Source organism: Spea bombifrons, chromosome 5, assembly GCF_027358695.1.
Source record: "Spea bombifrons isolate aSpeBom1 chromosome 5, aSpeBom1.2.pri, whole genome shotgun sequence".
Lineage (NCBI taxonomy): Eukaryota > Metazoa > Chordata > Amphibia > Anura > Pelobatidae > Spea > Spea bombifrons.
Window position 1 is genome coordinate 79310211 of NC_071091.1, and position 25433 is coordinate 79335643.

General features: G+C 38.7%; 2 protein-coding genes across 5 annotated transcripts; one reads left to right on the forward strand and one right to left on the reverse strand.

The window, feature by feature from the left end:
* The first annotated feature begins 3480 nt into the window (after positions 1-3480).
* On the forward strand, positions 3481-14321 carry THOC1 (THO complex subunit 1). Of its 4 annotated transcripts, none has more exons than XM_053467064.1 (21): positions 3481-3583; positions 4154-4227; positions 4323-4383; positions 4931-5000; positions 5579-5697; positions 5979-6027; positions 6513-6608; positions 6700-6782; positions 6862-6935; positions 7107-7215; positions 7678-7809; positions 7979-8079; positions 8291-8357; positions 9018-9068; positions 9156-9226; positions 9457-9552; positions 9887-9952; positions 11905-11988; positions 12639-12786; positions 13123-13210; positions 13833-14321. In XM_053467064.1, exons 1-21 carry the CDS (start codon positions 3536-3538, stop codon positions 14126-14128), a joined length of 1983 nt encoding a protein of 660 aa, XP_053323039.1. In that variant the 5' UTR covers positions 3481-3535; the 3' UTR covers positions 14129-14321. The 4 variants fall into 4 exon arrangements, with proteins under 4 accessions (XP_053323039.1, XP_053323041.1, XP_053323040.1 ...); XM_053467066.1 differs by having other exon boundaries at positions 6865-6935; XM_053467065.1 differs by having other exon boundaries at positions 4931-4997.
* A 2510-nt stretch (positions 14322-16831) lies between these two features.
* Positions 16832-25334, reverse strand: USP14 (ubiquitin specific peptidase 14). Its single transcript, XM_053467068.1, has 16 exons — positions 25181-25334; positions 23909-24054; positions 23579-23611; positions 22989-23093; positions 22669-22772; positions 22268-22326; positions 21986-22116; positions 21808-21888; positions 21193-21275; positions 20716-20830; positions 20485-20550; positions 20245-20337; positions 19501-19629; positions 19333-19387; positions 18322-18429; positions 16832-17582 (listed from the first exon to the last, which is right to left on the reverse strand). Exons 1-16 carry the CDS (start codon positions 25194-25196, stop codon positions 17431-17433), a joined length of 1476 nt encoding a protein of 491 aa, XP_053323043.1. The 5' UTR covers positions 25197-25334; the 3' UTR covers positions 16832-17430.
* Positions 25335-25433: the final 99 nt, after the last annotated feature.

Sequence of the window (25433 nt, forward strand, 5' to 3'; positions counted from 1 at the left end):
CTTTTTACTTTGCTTTTTAATCAGATCGCAAACATGGTTCCTTAATGTAGCAGATTAAATCCCAATTATTAAGTACTTGGAAATAATGAAGTATGGGACGATCCATTCAGCAACAAAATCCTGAATTTTTTTTATGGCCTTTATGCTGCACAACTCGTCCTTGAGGGCCGCAAACAGACCAGTGTATCCTTGCCTGCAAACAAGAAGCTTCTTGTATTGAGATTTTGTGCTACCAATTGAGCATACGTCTCAGCAAATATAATATGATGATGTCTCTTGGATTACCAAGGCTTTATCTATTTTTGTTAAATACATCCACTTTATGCTGCAGTCTAGCAAATGGCCTGTTTTTTAAAAACATTTTGGGAAGTAAAGATCCTTGCTTTCCTTTGCCATATTTATCTTTCTACACGGGGCTTGAGTAATAGTCGAGGGTCTGATATCCCGACTTATCTTGGTGTGGATTATTTCAGTAGACCACCAAGTGTGGTTCCTGCAGGAATGGCCAAGCCAAAGGCTTCCTGCCAACTATTGATACCGCAGTTCTTTCAACAGGAAGAATGCACTTCAAAAGGTAGCGCGGGGTTAGAAATCATGCAACCCGGCTCCACATGGTTACTTAGATTACATGCGTGCAACCTAATTCTTGGTCCAGCCTCCAGGACAAAATTCTTGTAAACCGTTCTTATTTTATTTCAGGGTTTAGTATTATTGTGTGGTGTTAAAACTGCTACATTCTCTTTTATAATAATGTAATTTACGGTAATTAAGGTGGTAAAAGCATAACAATCAATAAAACATTGAGTAGTTTCAAAGTTATGAATAAAAGTGAACGGCCTTTCAGAGTAAAATAAATATATGTATAAAGACAGTCTTTAAATAGTGGCTTAAAATAAGTAGGTTTTTTTTCAGTGCAGTTAAAATTTATCACATCTGGTTATTAGCAAAAATCACAGCTAAAAAAGCAAACCCACCATGCAAATAAATACAAAAAAAAACGTACGTCCAGCAAAGCACATGTGTTTCTGCTCAATGTATCCTAAGCTTTACAGAAAATCAATGCTGACACCTGGTGTTAGCCGTTTTAATGAAATGTTATGCCTTTGCCCATTCTGCTGCCTTCAATCTTAGTGCATTTAAGTTATTCTTATACATTAGGTGAAGAGAGCCCTGCTCGCACTTAATGCCAGTCGTACCCACCAACACATTGTCTACTCTTGTGACGTGTAGTTTGAAACCCCTAGACAATAATGATAGGGGGTTTAAAATACACCATATAGACAAAAGGCTAAATTTTTTGAATGTGGTGTATAGAGCATTAACATTCTCTGTATTTTAGAACTAGTGCTTGTAAAGCACAGAAACGGGATAATCATTGTCCTTTTGTCTATATACAAGGCTGGTTTATAGTGTGTATATGTATGTATATGTATGTATATGTATGTATGTATGTATATATATATATATATATATATATATATATATATATATAACCAAACAGCACCCCTCCTAATCATTGAGTTAGGTGTTTCAGCCACATCCATCAGGTTCATAAAATCAAGCACATAAGCAGCCATCGCCATACATTGGCAGTAGAAAGGACCGCACTGGAGAGGTGACCTTAAATGTGTGATTGTCATAGGACCTTTCGCCAGTTCGTGAAATATCTTCCCTGTTAGCACTTACAGTTGACCTGGGCCGATCTATTATATTGAAGTGGAAGCATCTAGGAGCATCACTCGCTACAGAATTCAAAACGGTCTCTGAGATATTCATGAGAGGGGTTTCCATGGCCAAGCAGTAGCACACAAGCTGAAGATCACTATGTTCAATGCTAAGTGTTGGCTGAAGCAGTGTAAAGTACACCGACACTGGGCTCCGCAGCAGTGGAAAAACTCTCTGTTGGATGAATGGGCGCAAATTCCCACAAAGACTCCAAAATCTTGTGGAGAGCATTTCCAGAAGAATGGATAATGTTATAGCCACAAAAAGGGGACAACTCCATAGTAATGGCCGTGGCTTTCAAATGGGATGTCCAACAAGCTCATATAACGCTTTACCAAGATTTTACGTGATGTTGTAACCTATTACTGGCTATTTAAGTAACAGAAAATAGGAAACATAGCCCTTTTCATTAACATATCTTCTGATGTGTACGCACACAAATTCAGAGCTGAAGGATACTATAAAACATTCATATCCACAACATTTTCTCAAATTTTGTGTACCGTCCTAAAATGGGATAATCAGGAGGTGTAAGAACGGACTTGGGGTGAAATACAAAACTATTAAGCTGCTGACCTAGACCCACTCATCAGCATGGAGTAATTTTCCACCCCATGTTTTATATCAAGTCAGTTAACTTCTATGTAGGCGTCAAGAAGCTAAAATAATGGTTTTCAATTAATTCTAAAATCATTCAAGTGAACCATCACCAGTGAACACATTTATATATTAGCACAATGTAGTTTTATGTTCTTTTGGAAGTACTAGGCCTGGACTGTCACTGATTTTTGCACGTTACCTGTCCGATGCACATTCGAGTTTCTTAAACAGACCAGATATGTTTTGCTAAATATCAGTTATGAAACAATATGTATTTTGACAGAATTTTACAATGTAAAGAGGAAATATTTTGTTTGTATTATTCCAGATCTGTTTATGCCGAGTTTTATCTGATCTCAGGATTACAGGGCTCTCCAGCGCAGGATGATTACGTAGCAAAAGGGGTGAACTGGCAACATTTAGTGTGGAAGTTAATCCTGGCCACCTGGTCCAGTAATAAAGTAACTCCAAGAGCATCTGGAAGACAAGATGCAAAATATGTGCTATTTAGTTTCATCCATTAAAAGAAAGACACCTTATAAAAACATATAACTCCTCCTAGATTGTAAACTTGTTTGATCTGTGTCATCCTCACCTGTTTCTGTAAGTCAAATTATTATGTTATATACTGTTACATCCTGTCTACCCATTGAGCACTATCACGGTGCTATATAAAACAATAATAACAACATAAAAAGTGCCATGTTCGGTGACTAAATTGTTCATAAAGCCCCCTGGTGACCGTAAGTGGAAGTGCAAGTAGAATTCAGGCACTGATCTATGAAGCACAGCAGTGCTGGGGCTGTTGTGTCGTTGCCAGCTCCCTTCTGATTAACATTGTTGTAAATGAGGAGGTTCCGACGGGCGTCCCGTGAGCTACACACAGCTCGCAACCCGCCGCCACAACTCAGTCATGGCTAATATGAAACAGCATTCGCTTTGGTTTAACAGCCGCGCTTTTATGTAGTTCCGTAAACATATCCAAGTACAGCATAACATAATAACCGTGGAGCTGCCATAACCGAATAATATTAATACTCGTTGCTTTGCTTGTACCGCCCGAACGTGACAACCTACTTAGCATCATAGACTCATTGGCGCTGTGGGGATAGAGCGTCCCGCACGTTACCGGAAGTGGTTCTTGTTCCTTTCGTTTCCCTGTGAAGCGCTGTTTTTTGTCGTCATCCAGCGCGACTGGAACTGGAAAAAGATGTCGCCGCCGTTGTTTAGCCTCACCGAGGCTAGGAGTAAATTAACGGTGCGATTTGTGGTGTTTGTGGGTATTACGTAGTCATAAAGGATGAAATATAAACATACGAAGGAAACCTGTGACCGTCTGTGCTTGTTCATTTAAATGACTATATCCAAGCATGTGAATATGTCAGTAGTTTATATAACGCAATGTAATGTATTATGCTACTAACGCAAGATATACATAAATGCTTATTCCATACCTATGGGTGACTTTTTATTGCACAGAAATGAGTTACAGACTTTGCTAAAGATGTAAATTGGAGTCCACCAGAGTAAATGAACGTTAGAGATACTGTCTGTTATCATCATACCTGTTAACTGATTGTAGTTTGCCGGTCTTGGATCTTACTGGAAAAATATATGTCCATGTAGTCCGCCGTGTCTGACGTGTCTAAAATACTATTTGGTAGGTACAGCCGAACAAATACAGTAGGTCTCACTTCCTGTCTGAACCGTGTTAGGGAAACCATCCCAGATGAAATCAGTGCTGGAGACGTGTGATGAGAAGGATTGGTGACCCAAAGGCATGGAGAGAGCTGGAGTTATTAATGTTTTATTGTGTTTTTCCCCCTAGAATGCCACCAGAGAAGCTGTGATCGGCAAGAACATCAAACATCTAGTGAATGTATTTAGCCAGCTACCGGGAAGGTATGGTATATGATGAAATCTGCTGACTGGGCTTCATTTAAAAGGGTTCCCATTTTTGATCATTTATACAATGTAGCATTGTATTTGTTTTTCAGTGAAAATGAGAAGAAACTCACGCTAGACCAAGTTTTCCGAGCCGTTCTGGAGGAGGAAATAGTAAGTGAATTAAATAATCACATCTGTCTCTAAATGTTCTGTTGTTGTAGATATTGTGGATTAATGTGACAAAAATCATATAGAGATGATTTTTGGGATGTGGACATACCCAGTGTATACAAGGAATGATGTAAATATAATAGCAAAACAAAAGAATTTCTGATCACTGACACAGCTGAAAGCCAGGACACCTTTTCCATTCAACTCATCTAAACCACAATAAGCACCTGTAAGAAATAAAATGTATGTGTAATAACGTGTAGTTGCTTAGGTATATATGTATATGAAACCATTTGGATCCCTGAGGTACGCTTCTAGTATTTTGCAATCTTGTGCCAGATTAATGACATCAGTAAATACTGACAATGTGTTATTGTGGGAGTGTTTCTTGTTACTGAAGGTATTCTGTAATATACTGGAACTGGAGGCATGTGATCCCTTTATGTTATATGATATATAATAGTTAAGCAGTTTATTGGTCGTACCGATGCACGCACTCCATAAAAGTCATCATTTTAGTAAAACTGCATCTTGTAACTTTTTGCAGATAAACCAAGCATCGTGTGACAACTGCCTTGCCATAATCTCACTTGCCATATGTGGAGTTACTGAAGGTGGTAAGAATTTCAATGCTAAAAATATTGTCTATAAAATAATATATAGTGTATGTAAAACCCACAATTCCGTTAATGTTTGGTTAACCTCTCTTATACTGTGTTCTCTTTATTATCCTTACATATTTTGATTCTGTCTCAGGATACATTGATTTCATAGTAATTTTGCTAATACAACACACAGGTTGATTTTTCCACAAAGCTTCCATTAAAGTATTGTGATGCGCTCCAGATTATTCTTGCTTTCACATAGTGAGATTTTTTTCCCTCAGGTTTACTTTACTTAGGAATTAGCAATGCTTAATTACTTTGAATTCTTAAAATCTGGTTACACATCAGAAATTTGTTTGGAGATTACATACATATCATGCAATGTTACTCGGATACTTTAACGACTGTGGCATTCCAAGTATTTATCTATTATTTGTTGTGGCTTTTATATATCTATATATATATATATATATATATATATATATATATATATATATATATATATATATATATCATTAAAATAGACGCTATATTAGTGATATACATGGCCCATTGTATCCACTAGTAATGGAACATTCATTTCATATTAGGAATCTGCACAGCTACCACGCCGTTCGTGCTGCTGGGAGATGTTCTGGACTGTCTTCCATTGGATCACTGTGATCGAATTTTTACGTTTGTTGAAAAAAATGTCAGCACATGGAAATCTGTAAGTAAAGTGTAATGTGTTCTCCTTTTCTGCTTCTTCTTCTTTTAAAGTCTGTATTATCTAGAGATCAGCCTCTCGTTCTTACTAATCCCGCTACATTTCAAATGGACTTGGTGGATTTGTGACCTGCACAGCTTTTGGTCTCATTAAATAGGATTTAACACTTATTGGATATCAAATATTTACTATTAATATAAACCTGTTGTTCCATACTGTTTGTTTATCCTTAAGATGACATGTTAATGCTGGAATCTCAATTTTCATTGTATTGTTCTTTTTAGAATACATTTTATTCAGCTGGGAAAAACTACTTGCTAAGGATGTGTAATGGTAAGTGTGTTCTATTTACATACCCAAATTGTATATATTTTTTTTAATATTAAATTATTATTATATGTATTACATTGTTGACATTTTACAAGGACATATTTTTCAGAACTGGGTAACTTCCAGGAGCCAGTGAACTATATCCTAACATTTTAGTGGGGTCTTTAGCCCACCTACATGGGCACATTGTGCAATTTGCATGTATGTACAACTACTTACATGTGATACATTAAAGGCCTTTCAAAAAAAACCATTTAGTTTCTGTTTGTTTAAAAAAATATTTTGCGCCACGCCATGTTAGTCAGAAAGATATTTTGAGAATGGGGGAAAAGGGGTGATCCCCTCTCATCTTACCAACTATTGTTCAAAACTGTTTTTAGCTGGAAAATGTTGTCATTTTGTTTACCCATATAGTGAAAGTGCTTATTGTTAAGATTTCTATGCTGATTTTTATATTTAGTGTTTTTCTTTTTAAACGTGTATTTTAGATCTTTTGCGAAGACTTTCAAAATCCCAAAACACTGTGTTCTGCGGAAGGATCCAACTGTTTCTGGCACGTTTATTTCCTATTTCTGAAAAGTCTGGTAAGATGGCTACAGAACCAACATAATTTAGTTATCAACAGGCTGTATTTTTCGTTTCTTTTAATATCTTTCTTTTGCTTTATATTGAAAGGTTTGAATTTGCAGAGCCAGTTTAATTTGGAGAATGTCACAGTCTATAATGTCAATGAGCAAGAGAGTACATTGGGACAGAAGGTAAGTGCTCGTCCACTTTGGTTTGTACTCCAGTAACAAGGTTTGTATTAGAAGCTCTGACATTATTTGTTGTATCCAGCAGGTGGAAGACAAAGATGATGGAATGGAGATTGAAGAAGGGGAAATGGGAGATGATGATGCTTCTACCAGCTCGTGAGTATGACAGGATCATTTGTTTTACTGAAAACCAAAACATTTGACATTGGGGTCATTTAATGACTCCCTCCATTGTAAAACTTTTTATTGAAGTCCCTGCATGTTCTGTGATGGCTTTTTTTTCTGATGCATCGTTACGCTGTTTATGTGTTTTTTTTTCTGCTACAGGTCAATACCTATTGATTACAACCTGTACAGGAAATTTTGGTCTCTTCAGGACTTCTTTAGGAATCCTGTGCAGTGCTATGACAAGAGTTTTTGGAAAACCTTCCTTAAGGTAACCAAGCATCATACGATCACATATTACTGCATGAACAGTGGATCCTTTGATTAGGCTGTCGGTAATGTTTAGCAGCGAAGGCACATGTAACATAGTGTGTTAATGTTTTTCAAAGGTACGCTCCGGCCCTTATATCCACATGCAAATCCATTGAGAGATTCTTCAGAATCCTCTCTATACGTTTGGCATATCTTGCCCCAGCTCCCAGTGCCTTACAAGAGATGCATTTGGCCGAACACATCTCCTCAGGACTGTGCAAGATTTTTAGGGGGTTTAACAAGATGCATGCGTGTGCATTAGGTGCTCCCATTGACTTCAACTGCTGGGAACTGGTACAAACTGCAGAGTAGGGACGGGGTGTTTATTTCTGCTCTGGTCATTTTTAGGGATGTTCTGAATACGCAGACCTCTAGTTAAAACTGTCTGGAACAATTTTAAGTTTTATGTTTCCCTTTCTAGTTTTCAGAGGAAGTTCTTACCATATTTAAAAGCTACAAGTTAGATGATACACAAGCATCACGGAAAAAAACTGAGGAGCTGAAAGTAGAAGGAGAACATGTGTACTTTGCAAAGTTCCTGACAAGTGAAAAGGTAATCCGTCTGTGAGCCTGCTCTGTTGCATTAAGGGGTTGTAGTGTGTTGGGAGATTTCTGTGCCGTTCTTGGAAAGCCTGTTCTAAAGTCATTGAATATCTTTCAACTGGTACAAGTTGCTGGATGATAATTGTGTAAAATATGTTACTTCCATGTGTTTATTTTAGCTAATGGATCTGCAGTTGAGTGACAGTAATTTCCGGCGCCACATCTTATTACAATACCTTATCCTGTTCCAGTACCTGAAGGGCCAAGTAAAGTTTAAAAGGTGAGAGCCCATGTAACGTGTATCTGCCTAGACTGACAGACTCTGCGCACATCCACATCTTTTGATTAAATGGGAACAGTGATGATACCCAGGATATTCAATTCTCTTCCAGCCCCTGCAATGAACTGAATAATGCAAAAATTCATACATGTTTTGTCTGTCCTGTTTGTAAATATAGCGTTCATATTGTGATTTGTCTCTTATATTTTAGCTCCAATTATGTGCTATTGGATGAACAGTCAATCTGGATTGAGGATACCACCAAAATTGTCTATCAGGTTTGTATGCGTCCATGTGAAAGCTATGTAATTTAGCTGCTTGCTGTGCGTGTATGTTACGGTGTAAATGTTATTTATGTGAAGACTGGATAAATCCTGTCACAATGGCCTTAAAAAAAGACTAGGCTGAGTTTATACTTCAGTAGCACTATGATGTTGGTGTGAGGGTATTCTGATCCTCTGTACCATCACTGGTTCAACAGCATGGGGTTTATTTATTTCAAAGGGCTGTTGGCTGGACAGTTCAATTTCAAATTCACTTTATATTAGGAAGGGGTATAAAGCATATTTACATAAGAGAGGTTTCTTAAATGATTGAACTATGCATTATATAGGGGGATCTCAGTCCTTCCTGCTGAATGGATGGCCAATTGTAATGCATTGTTAATTCACCGATTTGAAACTGTCCTCCTTGTGTCCAACTGTATTCTCTCTTCCTCGCTGTTCTCTAAATCTTTCTCCATGTTTTTTTTTATCCGCAATTCCCATCTGTTTGCTGAAGAAGATGTAATTCTGGGGATTTTCTATCTTGCTGTATTTAGATTTTCATGCTGGACTCCATGTAGTCTCCTTGATATTGAATTATATAATAATCAATCTGCTTTGTCTAACCCTCTGAATGTTTCTGTCATAATTGTGACATTTTTTCCATTAATATAGCTGCTTTCTGAAATCCCTCCTGATGGAGATAAGTTTTCAAAAATGGTGGAGGTAAGTGTCCTTATGGCATGGTGTTGGTGCGTTACCCAATACATTTTATTTAGAATTACACTAATGATGTTAAAATCTAATTTTCAGCACATACTTAACACAGAAGAAAACTGGAACTCATGGAAAAATGAAGGGTGTCCAAGTTTCGTAAAGGAAAGGTAAAATTTGCATAAAAGCTTGCTTAAGTAATTCTATAAACCTAAAGCCAGCATTAGATGGAGAACGAGAGATCTGATGGTAAAACCTGAATTTACAGCTTTAAGAATCCCACAGGTTCAGAGATACCCAATATCTCAATATTCCCGCATTGTGGATTTAGATTCTCAAAGTTTTTCCATTTTACAAAAATATTTTCATTTTGAAACCTTGATTTTTATTTTTTTAATAGACCAGTAGACGCTAAGCCAATCAAAATGACACGAAAACGACCTGCTCCTGAGGATTTCCTTGGAAAAGGCCCAAATAAAAAGGTTTTAATGGGAAAGTGAGTTTTTTTGCTTTTAATTGGTTGCTGTTTTGGTGCAGTTTTACCTGAGCCAGCATTGATCAACTATTTTTCTTTCTGGTTAATACACAACCCTGCACTTTTGACTTTGGGAAACACTGGTGTAAAGATCTCAAGAGCATTGTTGTAACTACCAAATAGTTGTAATCTTACAACAATGGAACTTCTTTAGTACCTAAAACATCCAGTTATACTATATTTTAATGATGAAGTCTTCTGAATATGTCACATATTGCAGCTTCAGTGTGCTGAACACTATTTTAGAGGGTATGGGTTAACTTACACCATTAAAATAAAAAAATGTATATTTCAGTGAAGAGTTAACCAGACTTTGGAATCTTTGCCCTGACAACATGGAAGCTTGCAAGCTCGAGAGCAGGTAAGCTGTGCGTTTGTGTTCTGGTTGTCTGACTTTAGCGTATCACTCATTAACAGAATCCCAAGCAGTTACCTTTAACCCAGCTGAGCTGACCATGACATCACATTTATTTATATATATATTGTAACATTTATATATTGATATCAATTAAATGCCAGTCACACTTTCTAGTTCCAGTCTGTGTGTTGCTTACATTAACTGCGGTTTAATAATGCTCTATACTGAAAGGCAGGCCGTCCACAATGAGAACATGTCCCTAACAGCAGTCCACGTGTCTCTCCATAAATGAAATACCTTTGATTACTTCAGCTATAGCCTAATCCAGGGGTGTCCAAGTTTTTTCTGCAGTGGGCCACTTCATCAGAATTGTATACGTGCGCGGGCCGCACTCATTTTTCACTGTGACAAAAAATATGGCCTTTAATAAAATATGCAGATTAAAATAAAGTAAATAACACAAAACCTTTACTCTTCCTCTCACTGATTTCTGGGCCTAGAAAGTTTTGCGACTACAAATTCAGGATTCCCTAGATTTATTCTAGGGATGAACTAAAATGAAAATTCTGGACCAAAACATTCAGGGTTCACTTAGCCAAAACCGAAAATGACCCCCACCTTTAAAAATAATAATAAAAACTCACATTTTTAATAAAAGTAGGTAACACACAATTGGACAAAATTAGCAATATAAAATATAGAAGAAGGCTCCAGGCACACAGGGGTTCCATCAGACAGATTTATTGTAGGAAACAGACAACAACGTTTCGACCTCAATAGCAATATGACTTGGCAACCAGTAAATGCTGGCAACCCAGGCAACCAGTAAATGCTGGCAACCCAGGCAACCAGTAAATGCTGGTACCTAGGCATGATGGGACTGTGCTCGCTGTGATTGCTGTTAGCAATCACACTCCTATCATGCCAAGTCAGCCAATACATGCTGGTACAGGGTGGCTGTAAGTGATGTGCAGACCCCATACTGCTGGCAGCATCACTACACAAGGGGGGCAGCTAGCTAGGTTTCAGCATGTACTGGCTGACTTGGCATGATAGGAGTGTGATTGCTAACAGTAGTCACAGTCCCATCATGCCTAGGTTCCAGCACTTACACATCCATCCAGTAAATACTGGAACCTAGGCATTATGGGACTGTGATTGCTGTTAGCAATCACACTCCTATCATGCCAAGTCAGCCAGTACATGCTGGTACAGGGTGGCTGTAAGTGCAGACCCCATACTGCTGGCAGCATCAATACACAAGGGGGGCAGCTGGCCAGGTTTCAGCATGTACTGGCTGACTTGGCATGATAGGAGTGTGATTGCTAACAGCAATCACAGTCCCATCATGCCTAGGCTCCAGCACTTACACATCCATGCTATCACTCACACACACACACACACACACACACACACACTCATTTATTCATATAATCATTCATTCACAGATTCATTCCCTCAATCACACACACTCATTCAAACACCCTCCCCACCTCCTTACCTGCAAGGCAGCTCCTCGATGCCGCTTACAGACTTCAGCAGGGGGCACGGCCTCCCTCTGCCTTCTCTGCTAAAGCACAGAGGAAGTAGGATGTCACGTGAACTCCGCTTCCTCTGTGTGCAGTCCAGAAGACCCTCCCACAAGTAAGTAGCAGGGCTTGAGGTGCGGCTCGCGTAAGATCGGCTGCCCTGGCTGCTGATCTTACGCGGGCCGCACCTCGAGGTCTCGCGGGCCGCATTTGGCCCGCGGGCCGCATGTTGGACGCCCCTGGCCTAATCCTTACTTTCAGTTTTCACAAAACTTTAAGTAAAAAAAAAAATGAATAAACACTTTAAGATTATTCTTTTATCTGTTTTTGCCCCTGATTGTATTGTAGAAAGTTTAGACTATATTTTAAAGAGAAGGAATTCAGCAATGTGTAGTCTTCTGTACTAAGCCGTTCTGTGTATTTCAGAGAATTTATGCCTACTTTGGAACAGTTCTTTGAAGAGGCTATTGAACAGGCCGATCCTGAGAACATGGTTGAAAAAGAGTATAAGTAAGTATTTTATTAGCATTCACCAACAAAATATCACAATGTTGATCATAATGTCAATAAAATACCAAGTGCTAAATGTTCCAGAGTCCGTGTGGTGCAGAAGGCTGCAAGGGTCCGGTATCTAAACCATCCCATCACAATGTGTGTTCTACAAATGGTCTCTAAAAATTACTTAACAGGACAGTCTAAACACAGACATCATTGGGAAGAAATAGATGCACACATTTTTCTTGAACAGGGCATGACTTCAAACATTTATAAAATTATAGTACAATAAATAAGAGTTGCTTGCGTAACGGGACATTACAGTCCAATATATTTTCTAATGCAAGGACGCTAACATGTACATATGAGTATCTACATGGAGCTGATGTGCTATAATGGGTGCTTGGTTAGTGTACTTAAGCAACTAGCTTCAGACGGGAGAGGAGAAATATCGGACATGTTTTGCATGCATGCGCTTTCATTCAGTAAAATAACACTATAGTGAAGATATACTGGATTTTACATCTCTATAGCGCTGGTTTGTTTCTTTAACCCATAAAATAGTGATTTGTTTTTTCCAGTTTCTTAATGCCTGTTGCTTAAAAAGAATGTGACCAAAATGTGTATTTTTCAGTTTATTAAGTAAACTCCGTTTGTGTTTACAGAGTAGTGAATAACTCCAATTACGGATGGAGAGCCCTACGATTGCTGGCACGTAGAAGTCCTCACTTCTTCCTACCGACAAACCAGCAGTTCAAGAGCTTACCTGAATACCTGGAAAACATGGTTATCAAATTAGCTAAAGAATTACCTGTAAGTTGGCCTTTTGTCTACATAAATAACAAAGTGATTGTGTTGTAGAATTAATTGTGCCAATAAGATATTATATGCAGCTGCAGATAAAAACTTTGAAACGTCTCCTATCTTACTGACGTAGTGAATACTTTGGCATACTTTGGGGACTTTGGCTGTGCTGAACTATTCTTATGCTTTCCATCCAAGGTGGCATCCTGGTAACATAGTGTTTATTTGTTTTAAAAATCTGTGCCAATAAATAAAAAGCATGTAGTGCATTTCCAGCCTGGGAATATAAAGTTGCTTTTCCACAAGTTTTATATCTATATTCTGCTCAAATTTGGTCAATTTTAGCCACCGTCCGAAGAAATAAAAACTGGTGAAGACGAGGAGGATGAGGATGATGAAGATAACGAATCATTGTTGAAGGAAAACAATGAGAGTAAGTATTCTTTTCTTTGTATTTACCAAAAGAATAATGATCTTTTCCTGAGGGTGACATTTTTGTCTGTCACAAACTTAACCAGTTAAATAGATTTAGTAGTGTGTTTCATTATTCTGTACAAACTGCCTATTCGTTGGTGGGAGAATGGGTTAAGGTGCTATAGTGGAAACCAGGATGGGTCTTAATGGAGAGAATGTCAAATGTGTAACAATATGTCAACTGTCCCAGTGCCAAAAAAAGAAATAAGTACTAAAATATATTATCTGTCATAATACCCTATGTTCCTTGAAATACGAGAAGTACAATAAACCTTTGCTACCCTCAGACCGAGTATAAAAAAATAAATAGCACAATATAGGAAACAATCTAAGGGATCAATCCTGATTAAATTTGGCAAACTACCCGATGCCATTGTAATGTTAACACAAACTGAGCATAGATCTAAAAACATGACTTGTGTGTTATTCCAATTCTAATCCAGCTACATTATTGATTTACGTCATGAGAAAATATTTAAAACAAAAGAAATGGGCTTCTAAGATTCCAGACTTGGTAAGAAATTACCTTTTTTAAAGTGTGATTTCTTATTTTCTTTCTATAACATTGCACTCATTTTCAGGTCCAGAAATGCTGCAGCAGAAGGTTGTGACTGGTGCGATGATAGAGTCATTTGCCAATAAGCTGGGTGAGCACTGGAAGACTCTGGCCCCTTATTTAGAGATGAAAGATGTGGACATTAAAGAGATAGAATCTGACAGCGAGGATGTAAAGATGAGGGCCAAGCTGCTGCTTGTCGCCTGGCAAGACCGGGAAGGAGTCCAGGCAACACCTGAGAATCTTATAACTGCTCTGAACAATGCACAGTTAACCGAGCTGGCCGAAACCCTCACCAATGACACAGAAAACTGCACTTAAAGTTTTCCAGCAACTATAATACTCAGTAAGAATGCAGAGTTTAGCCAGCACCTTCATTGCTGCTGCCTTTGCCATGCAACATTGCATCATACAGGATTTTTTTATTGTTTCAGGCAGTACCGGGGGTTTTGTAGGCCAAGAACTATTTATCTATTTTGAGATGAAATAAAATACATTCCTGTTTCTTTGTGTTGCTGCTTGAACTGTGTGAGTTTTATAGTTATCTGTCTTGGCTGGTGAAATCCCAAAACACAATATTCAGGCTTGTGAGGTAGACAATAACAGGGTTTGTGATGGACGTCACAAAATGCTCCACAAGCGCATACCGCCGGGTATAATTGTGTCTAGTGTTACCAGGCTCCTACAGAGCGTTCTACGAGTAATCGACTAAAATGTTATACGTATGGCTGCTACGTGTCTGGAAGACAAATGTTCCGGTTGAGAAAGGTATGCTTGTGGCTTTGGAGATAATTTCAGTAAGTTCAACTCCTCTCATAGCAGGACATATCGATCAGAATCATTAATTTTGGTAAGGAAGGTTCCACTACGGTATAATGTTCCTGTTATGGTGCTAGGACTACCTTACAGGTCCTCCGAAGCTGCCTAGAGCTCTTAGCGAAAATGGTATTATAAATAAAAAGTGATTCTAGTGCAAACTGAGGTTAGGCCTGCAATTGAAATCAATTCTCCTGCTCTAGGGACTGAATCCCATTATCACCAGAAAGAACAGCTTGAATCTTCATGCCTGATGAAGGGAAAGTAATCATCATAAAAATGCCAGTGGGATCGCTGTGGGCTCCAGTAATACAAAGCACATGTCCAGTTTATTTATACTTCTAAATTAATTTTTAATAAACCTTAAGAGGCACATTTTAGCCATGATATGCACATTTATGTACTTTAATATGTGCGATAGCTGATTGTGCTGCCCCCAGCAGCGCAATCTTAGTTGTTAGGAGCCTGCGCTAATGTGGCGACTGTTGTACATAAGGCTTTACATAAAGGGAGATTGCCACAATTTAGTCAGATTAAGTTTAAACACAAAAACCAGCGTTGAGTTAGTAGATGAACTTCTAATGTATCTATTAAGGCAGACTTGTGTAACACCACATACAGTGGATATAAAAAGTCTACACACCCCTGTAAAATGCCAGGTTCTTGTGATAAAGAATGGGACAAAGATGAATCATGTCAGAACTTTTTCCACCTTTAATGTGACCTATAGTGTGAACAATTCAATTACAAAACAAACTGAAAATGGGGGGGGGTTGTTGCATAAGTGTGCACACCCTTAAACTAATACTTTGTTGAAGCACCTTTTGATTTTATTACAACAATCAGTCTCTTTGGGTAGGAGTCTGTTAGCATGGCACGTCTTGACGTGGCAATATTTGCCCACTCTTCTTTGCAAAAGCGCTCCAAATCTGTCAGATTGCGAGGACATCTCCTGTGCACAGCCCTCTTTAGATCACCCCACAGATGTTCAATTGGATTCAGGTCTGGGCTCTGTCTGGGCCATTCCAAAACGTTAATCTTCTTCTGGTGAAGCCATGCTTTAGTGGATTTGGATGTGTGCTTTGGGTTGTTGTCGTGCTGAAAGGTGAACTTCCTCTTCATCTAGTGCTTCCTAACGGACGCCTGAAGGTTTTGTGCCAAAATTGTCTGGTATTTGGAACTGCTCATAATTCTCTCCACCCTGACTAAAGCCAGCTGAAGGAAAAACAGCCCAAAGCATGATGCTGCCACCACCATGCTTCACTGTGGGTATGGTGTTCTTTGGTTGATGAGCAGTGTTGTTTTTGCGCCAGACATACCTTTTGGAATTATGGTCAAAAAGTTCAACCTTGGTTTCATCAGACCATAACACATTTTCCCACGTGCTTTTGGGGGACTTGACATTTGTTTTTGCAAACTTCAGCTGGGCTTGGATGTTTTTCTTTGTAAGAAAAGGCCTCCGTCTTGCCACCCTACCCCATTACCCATTCATATGAAGAATACGGGAGATTCTTGTCACATGCACCACACAGAAAGAACTTGCAAGAAATTCCTGCAGTCTCTTTAATGTTGCAGTAGGCCTCTTGTTAGCCTCCCTGACCAGTTTTCCTCTCATCGTTTCATCAATTTTGGATATATAATGTCTCTGTTGTGCCATATTTTCTCCACTTGATGATGACTGTCTTCACTGTTTTCCATGGAATATCTAACACTTTGGAAATTCTTTTGTACCCTTCTCCTGACTGATATCTTTCAACAATGCAATCCCTCTGATGCTTTGAAAGCTCTCTGCCGACCATGGCTTTTGCTCTAAGCCAATATCAGGTAAATCCTACTAGAACAGCTGAGCTTTATTTGAGATTAATCAGAGTCACTTTAAATGATGGCAGATATGTAATGACTTCTATTTAACATGAGTTTGAATGTGATTGGTTAATTCTGAACACAGCCCCAGCCCCAGTTATAAAAGGGTGTGTACACTTATGCAACCAGGTTATTGTGAGCCCCTCCCCCTACCCCAAGATTTCAGTTTGTTTTACAATTGAAATGTTCAGGTTATCGGTCACATTAAAGGTGTATAAAAATCTGACATTTATTTTTGTCTCATTCTTAAAAATCACAAGAACCTGGCATTTTAACAGGGGTGTGTACACTTTTTTTAATCCACTGTAACAATAGAAAAGGTGGCATTCCCCCTGAACAGGGATGTCAAGAAACCAGAGCACAAGATGGTTCACAATTTTATTCTGAAGTTACAAAACGCCAGCAACAGCTTGAACCAAACGGTCAGGTCAGAAACATGAGATTAGAAATGTCATGGTCAGCAGCACTGTTACAATGAGGCAATATTCACCCCTTCTCCTTCCTATCAGAAAAGGCAAGGACAGTTGGTACTGAGGCATCATCCATGCAATATAACAATGAATGCTTTAGGTGTGCAATAAATATTTTTTAGTCCCAAATAATAAGAAAAAGGAGAAGGAAAAAAAAGCGTTAAAGCACCACTGGACAGTGGGTGGGCCACTAAGGCATTGGTATTTTTCAAATATTTAATTAAAAATTTTAATTATATTAAGACTTCAACAATACATATAGTTTTACATCTTGCCCCCAAGCAGCAAATTGTTTGGGCGCAGCTCAATGGGTAGCACGGAAACTGTAGAGCGAACTGAGCAGACAATGCACAATTCCATCTCAAAAGGGAGGAAGAGGTACTCGGGTGAAAATAAAAAGGGACTCTTAAGTGATCCTAAATAGGGAACATTTATTTCACACCTAGGTAAAGATGACTAAAATGGCAAATGTCATTATTGTTCAGTTTCCTCATCATGCGCTTCAATTCGGCGAGGCCCATATAGTAGAACGTAAGCTATGTGCCAGTCACCTCCTCCAGACAACCTCAGAATATCTTCTGGAGTCACAATGCTTACTTTGTCATCGTCAAACTTAATCCATTCATCTGCAAGAAAGGAAAATTATTTGCAAGCAAAAGTGGCAGCTTAAGAGTTATTTGATCTGTAACAATATAAACATACATGCATTTAAATACACTTCTAACTCACACGGAAAATTAAAATACAACACGGCACTCAGATCTTTGTTTAATACAGAAATCTTAAGTGCATCACTGGCATATAGAGGTTTTCTACATATGAAGTTATCTCCCATTAGTTTGGCTACAAATCCAACCAGCACATTGCACAGAATATGGTACACATTGCACAGAATATGGTACTTGATCTTTGAACATACATTTATTTTTGGTAGGGTGCAGGTGGCTGTCCCTATCTTACATCGGCAGCTGTTGTATGTAGGCTGTGCTCAAAGCTGTGTAAGCAGCCGGCACATCCACACGAAGTAACCAATGTAACAGAGGATACGTAATCAGACATTTTGTGTGTCCTTAAGTGCATGTTCTCAGCAAAGAATTCTTAGATTCTAGCTTTTAGAAATTCAGAGCACAGCTGGTCTCACACAAGCCCATATCGGCCTAAGTATTTTATTTTGATTTTTGTACGAAGGAGGCGTTTGTCACTTTTTTGCTCATTATAAGTGTGCTGAATCCGTATAGTAACACAGATTCACTACACAGTAGTAACAAATTCATACATGTTCCCTATTAATTGACTTTTAGTAAACTATACTAGGTGGTGATCACCATGCACATCCTACCGAAAAGTATGAAATTATATAATTACCCTGTTTTCTCTTAACCCAGGAAACATAGTGCCCTGAAGAACTTGATCTTCCTTGATGAGTAAGAACTGCCTGCAGCTCGTAATAACCACAATTATTAGAACCAACATCTGGAAAAAGAGACAATGAAATAGTATTACATTATATATATTATAGGTTGTGAAAAGCATCTGCGAGCAAAGAATTCTGTAATAAGCTGGTTTTATTACATTCCACGATTGCGTTGCTATTGACATTAATTTGTTCGCATTGTTGTGTTTGTAACACCAATGTTCTTTTTGTTCTTTTCCACAAACAAGTCCATGTATGGTTGAGATTACTTGGCCTGATGTAACCAACGAAGGGAAAATGCCAGGGCTTAAAACAATTGTAAAGCAGCAACACAAGCCAAACAGCAAATACAAGATAAACACCAACAAATGGCAAGCTATCCAATTTACAACACTTAAGAATGCAGTAAGATTATTGTAAGCTTTCAGACATGTCTTAACACTTCTCATATTGGGTTTTTAAAAACACCTCCTTGCTACAAAGTGCAAACACCAGGTTAAACAATCACCTATGACTATGTGTCCTTTACTTTTTTTGTGTCATCGACAGGTAAAACTACCCAAATGATAACAAGAAAGACGATGATTGTGATTTTAACATGGCAACAACCAAAAATGTTGCATACGTCCCCACATGAATGGCTGTGAAGTTCGTTCTGAAACTGCTAAAACAAAACTATATACTTCACCAGCACCTCTAACTGTGGCTTATCATTCTAAATGCATAGTGATGCTGGTTTAATATTAGATTCAAGTAGTTCCTTAAGCAATACATAAGGCAGGGTGACGTTGAACAACCAAACATCAGTCACAATTTGTGGGAAACTAAAGAGATCAAAAGATTTCATGAGGCAGATCCAGTGGTTTGGGTAGATAAAGTATTCTATGTGAGAGATTATTTCAGTCTACAGACAATATATTCACGATATTACTACCATGGGGTAATCGTTCATCTGCGCTTACCATCTGGAAAGGCAAACGGTTCAAACCGAGCTTCTTTTTTCACCACTTTGTTTGCCTAGAAAAAAAAATGCAGTTATGTTTTATTCCATTTAAAAAAACTTTCTTAAATCTGCGCCAATTTGCAACAATGCAACCCTTACGGCGAACTGTAATTTGCCACGTGCTTACTTTCTGTGGTTGTGCAGATACTTTTTTATCTTCTAACTCCTTAAACTTTGAACGATATGGCACCATTTTTTCCTGAAGTTCCGCAGTACACAACTCATATATATCCAGCATAAGAGGAAATTTGACATCCTAGGGGAAATAAATAAAGCAACAGAATAAGAGCCTGCTTGGTGGAAATGTTAAAAGGGGAGCTACTACATGTGGTTTAACGTGTATTGCTTTATGGCGTTTCTTATCAAGCGCTCTGAAAGAAACAACATCACACAATATTGTTTGCGGGAGATCATTCTCAGTCTACTGTTATTATGACAACGCTGCAGGGCTGACAAATGCAGACCGTGAGGCACCGAAGCCCAACATTTCCCTTGAAGTGACTTAATAAAAGAGTGCGTGCTTTAACTGCGTCATACCAACAAAAACTTGTAACACTGGTGCATAAATCATTCTTAAGGAATAAAAGTTCCAGTGTCACACACACAATAAATCCCAATATAAAAACACTTGAAACAAAAAGACAAACTTTCTGCTACATTAAACTACCTCGCAGTGCAAAGCAAGCAGTCAATGGCATTAGATTCTGGACACTCCATAACACTAATATATATTAATATACATATACACACACACATATACATATATATATATATATATATATATATATACATATACATATACACACATACACACACACACACACACACACACACACACATCGTAGAAGGAGCAGCAGGGATTAATCCATACCTTGAGAACTTTGGCATTTACAGATTCCTTTTCTTTGTAAAAGAATCGGACCATTTGGATTGTCAAGTAAGCAGGTGCACGGCTGATTTTAGCCTGAAATATAAACATCCGTGTTACAAAATACAGCAAGAGCAAACGACATCAGTGTACAACATTACAAACACCGGAGGCTTAGGAAAACACAGTGGATTACAGTTTTTGCGTAAGGCAGACCATATTCCTAGCTTACGAAACACTCACAGTTTTCATATATAAAGCGTCTCTTTGCAGTGAAGGAGAATGTTTGGTAATTTCATCTTGAAGACGCTGAAAGGCACAATATGAAGCAAGGTGTCAGAATATTACAGACAGCATGACCAATATATACTATACACACACATACATACATATATATATATATATCACACAAAATATAAATTGAATGACAGTCAGTTTGATCCTAAGATTAACGGATACGTTGGCGTTTCTCACCAGTTTGAGTCCTGTAAACAGATATTTCACTTCCTGGTTTATGAAGCAGCTGAGATTAAGCTGGTTTTCTTTGCTTTTTGTGACTCCCTCCTCTTCCGATTCAATGCATTTCATGCTTGGGGTGCCATTAAGGAAATTATTTGGTAATTGGTTCCTTAAAATGTATTGGTATCTTTTAATGAAGTTCATGTTGTATAAAAATAGGTTACATATAATATATGTATTGTCATTACAAAATTCTAAATTATTCCATTTACGTTATACATAATAAAAAATAATATATGCAATATATGAAACTTAAATTAGTTCATTTTTTTCCCTCTGTATATGAAAAACATTTATGTATTTCACAAATATATAATCTCAGAATTTACATTTAGAATTAATAATCAGAATCTTAGCACTGCCACCAGAAAGAAAAAAATCATGGAATCCATTTCAAAGAAAATAAAAAAGGATGTAAACAGAAAAGGATACGTTGTCTCAAATTCAATGCCAAAAAACTGATCAATAAAGCTCTTCTTCTTAGCAACAGATGCTGCTGCTGCGGCAGAATCTGTCTGAAATGGTTACAACACAGATTTAATAATTAATGCATAAAAGGTGTGCAAGCATGATCGACACGAGTTACACCAGCACTGCCACAAACGCGAGGAAGAAGGAAAGAGGGAGATGGCGAGCGACCAGCGTTAAGATCCTAAGTAGTATTATATAGATGCATAGAACATTTCCTACCTTCTTCTACCCAAGATTTCATTGTATTTCTAAACAGATTTTTATAATGTATTCTTTTAAATTCTCCTCCTCGTTAGAAGGGGATACTGGCTGGAATAGCAGGTTTTGGGGAGGAGGACATCTATAATATTGTGTGCCAGTGTTACAGACCGATCTCGCTGCAGCCAGCTCATCATTGGGTTTGGGCCAAGAGTTTCGTTAAAGATTGTTATTGTGAAAGTTGAAATTTTGTTAAACTAAATAAAAAGTCCACGGCCTGTTTATTCCAAATAAATATGTGTCTGTTTTATTTCTTAACATTGTTTTAATATTTACAGTTTAAATGGTTACAATATCCCTTACAACTACACGAGTTACCTCCATATCGGAATCCCCTTCCGCTGGTTCTAGCTTCTGCTGTAGCACCTTCATTACTTCCATCCAACATTCATTGGCATCCTGAAAAACACACGAGGTTGGGATTGTCCCCGATTGAATCACTGACATCAAACCATGGCAGGTGGCTACTTAGAAGCTGGGACAGTAAAATGTCTACCTGCTGCATATACTGTCCTTGGTCGCCTTTCTCTGCAAACTGCGGGAAGGCCATATGTAGGAACTGGAGAAGAATGATCGGCGGGATACTAGAAGCAGTTTTGTCCATCGATTCAAACAAGTCTCGAAGTGCTGTATGAAAGAGGTAAACAAGACTACTGAAAACTGTGCATCGTAAAGGGTTAATACTACATTCCACAATGTATCTTAATATCTATAATGCAATGTGCTGGCATGATATTTAAAATAACGGTTAAGATAAAAATATAAAGGCACCACAAACCTGCGGTGATATACTGAGCAGAGGCCAATTCACCGGAAGCTCTCATGGCACCGGCATACCTTAAAAACAAAACAAAAAACAGTGTTTACATTGAAATGTACAATGTGAAAACAACTAAGAAATGATACTGTATTTTTTTTTTAATGCTTGGCTGGTTGTAGGGAGTATTTTCCTTTGCGCCATTCATAGCATGGCCTATGTTGTGAAGCTTTCATACAAGGAAGCACCAATAATATGAAATGTTATATAGAGCATCACAGATCCCGTAACCGTATGATAACCACACCATTAGAAATGATTTGTAGAACACGATGGCTAGTTCCAGTTGAATCGATCTGATTGTACGTATACCAAGGACAGCAGGAGACACTGATATACAGAACTCCACACAGTTCTCCCACCTCTTAAGTGATTCCTTCAGCTCAGGCACCGAGCGTAGACACTGGACTGTAGCATTCATATAACAAGTGTTTCCAAGGTTAGTTAAACCACAAGGCAGCTCCATCTACATAGAAAAGAGGAAACAAGGAACCTATGACTTCAAATGACCTTTGACTGCCAGGAGGATATGTATTGCAAATTATATTAAGTTTGTGTTTTAAATAAACAAAAAAGCAGCAGACTACTATGCTCTAGTCCTTGCACATGAGATCCACTGTACAGCGCCATGGAATTTGATGGCGCTATATAAAACACTACATAATAATAATAATCTACTTACAGCAGACGCCAGCTGCTCTTCTGTCATATCTTCAACAAACACAGGCCTCACTGCAGGCTCCTCGGGAAGAGCCTCAGCCGAACCCATCATCAAAAAGCTCATGTCCTGAAAGCAAACTCATGTTAAGTCACAGCTGTGATGCATCTCTTGCTGACTAAGCAAACCGTTTTAATGAACACAAAAAAGGCATTGATGCCCCCCCCCAAGTGAAAGACAAGCTTTCTGACAGCTCCCATCATGCAATGTGGGTTATAGACAAGCAAATCATTTGTCTGGAAGTATCCTTCTCCTAGGAAAATAACGTCATATGTAGCTAATAACTGAATTTCATGTTTCAACAACAATATATAGCGTTGTTTATACATAATGTATACATCATAGCACTTGCTAAATAGCTCAGTGATGACATTGTAATCATGCGTGGTAGATTCTCAGATTCTACACTGTATATGTAAGAGAGGTTGCAGGTAAGAGTACTAATAATGTAAATCCACACACTAAAGTGTTCACATTTAACCCCATTTCTGCATTAAAATACAATTCTAATACTACATCACACGCAAACATCGTGGTCCACAAGCGGTACTTACGTTTTTTAACTTAATTTTACCCCATTCTTCATCCTGTGTTAAAAATAAAACGAAAGACGGACATAATGTTTACATGGGTGTTACATAAGACGTATGGCATTAAATATATATTAAAGGGTTTGGGCTACTTTGTCCCGCTGCGAATAACCAAAGACTGTTTATCCCAAATATTATCATATTCATAGTTCTTAAGAGTTGCCTGCAAAGTGTTTCTATGAAAAGCTTTAGATTAACAGACAAAACAAAAAAGATGGCAAGAATTGCTTTTCTTCCCCAAAATGAATAAACACATATTGTTAAGACATCCTTGGCTTTGGTGCCGCAGCGTACCTTCAGCGTCCCTCCTTTCACCATCACTTTCTGTCTGTCGGGCTGCACTCCGGTCAGAGCAAAGAGCTGGGCCTTGAAAACCATAGGCGGCTCATCGGAGTTCAGTTCCACGTTCTCAAACTTCTCCTTTCCCCACTTGACGTTCACTAGAAGCGCAAAAGAAATCACACGCTTTACTCACAACAATAAATAAACGAGCAGGCGGTTCTGTCCATGGGATCTGCTTTATTCGTAGAGAAGTAAACAATAAGAGTGATCCGCACATTGACGCCGGTAAGAAGCTCTATCAAGCCTGCAACCAAAAAAAGAACTTTACATTCAAATGAGCAGTGCGGCTTTATCTTTACGGAAAGCCCAGACGTCATCTGGAGCAATAAAGCGGCTGTGTTTTTTCAGTGCTTGCCTATCTTAACCATATAGGCAAAGGGGTAGGGGAATTGGCAAAGGGGCAGGGGAATTGGGCAAAGGGGCAGGGGAATTGGCGAAGGGGCAGGGGAATTGCATGACAAATATATAGACAAAGTTAACGTATCTGAACTTTCCACTCAAAAGGAAGAACTCTGTTTTGGTGATCCCAACGCCACATTACATCACCACTCTGTTTCAACACAATATTTATGGAGTTACTGATAAAAACGACGCGGCTGCCACACATCTATCTAACGCAAAAATCAGGGAGTAACACATGACTGTACGAGATTGTCACACATGAACGTAACAGCTTCAGCAGCACACACAACGATGACAAACATTGCATGTATGTGGATGTACGCTGCTGCAGGGACAAGCAATGATTTACTGAGAATGTGGCAATCATACACAACAGCATCTGATCCTGTGCCAACAGCGTGTATATATATATATATATATATATATATATATATATATATATATATATATATAATCGCCTGGGAGCAGGGCCCTGGTTAACTAATGTAATGATTTGTCTTAGTCGGTCAGTTCTAGTTGTTATAACTAAAACACACACACACACACACACACACACACACACACACACACACACACACACACACACACACACACACACAGTAGAACACGACCCGTGTTAGCGCAGAATGAAGGGAGTGTGCGGGTAACGCTGGGGTATAGAGGATAACGGCATGTTATGGGACTTAGGAGCCTGGCGGCTCTCTAAATGTTCCTAATAAATAAATGTCAGTCACCCCTCCCCCGTACAGGTAACTGCGGTCTCTTAGCGAGCGGCTCAAGGCAGAGTACCGCCCGCTCCCCCTTTCCCGGAGCCCCGGGTACCTGTATACAGGGGCATGGTGGGATTGGAGCTCTATAGCAGGTTAATCTGATGATGTCTGCCACTCGCCAGGGCCTCGCTCTCTAGACGTCTCATTCAAACAGGGCCCCGCACAGCGGTGACACTGCGAAATCACACGGCGAACCCAAATGCCAGCCAATAAGAACAAGCCGAGAAGCGACTCAGCCAATCACTGACCGGGAGGCCGACGGTGCCACCAATCACTATGCGGAAAGCACAGAGTCTGTCAAATCA

Excerpts from the sequence above, each read along its gene's own strand:
- THOC1 (XM_053467064.1), top strand. The coding sequence starts at position 3,536 with ATGTCGCCGCCGTTGTTTAGCCTCACCGAGGCTAGGAGTAAATTAACG. Across the intron at positions 6,783-6,861 it reads AGAGTACATTGGGACAGAAG|CAGGTGGAAGACAAAGATGA; the intron begins GTAAGTGCTCGT and ends TGTTGTATCCAG. Across the intron at positions 7,216-7,677 it reads TTTGGAAAACCTTCCTTAAG|TTTTCAGAGGAAGTTCTTAC; the intron begins GTAACCAAGCAT and ends TTCCCTTTCTAG.
- USP14 (XM_053467068.1), bottom strand. Across the intron at positions 18,430-19,332 it reads ACCGTTTGCCTTTCCAGATG|ATGTTGGTTCTAATAATTGT; the intron begins GTAAGCGCAGAT and ends CTCTTTTTCCAG. Across the intron at positions 17,583-18,321 it reads CTGGGTTAAGAGAAAACAGG|ATGAATGGATTAAGTTTGAC; the intron begins GTAATTATATAA and ends CCTTTCTTGCAG.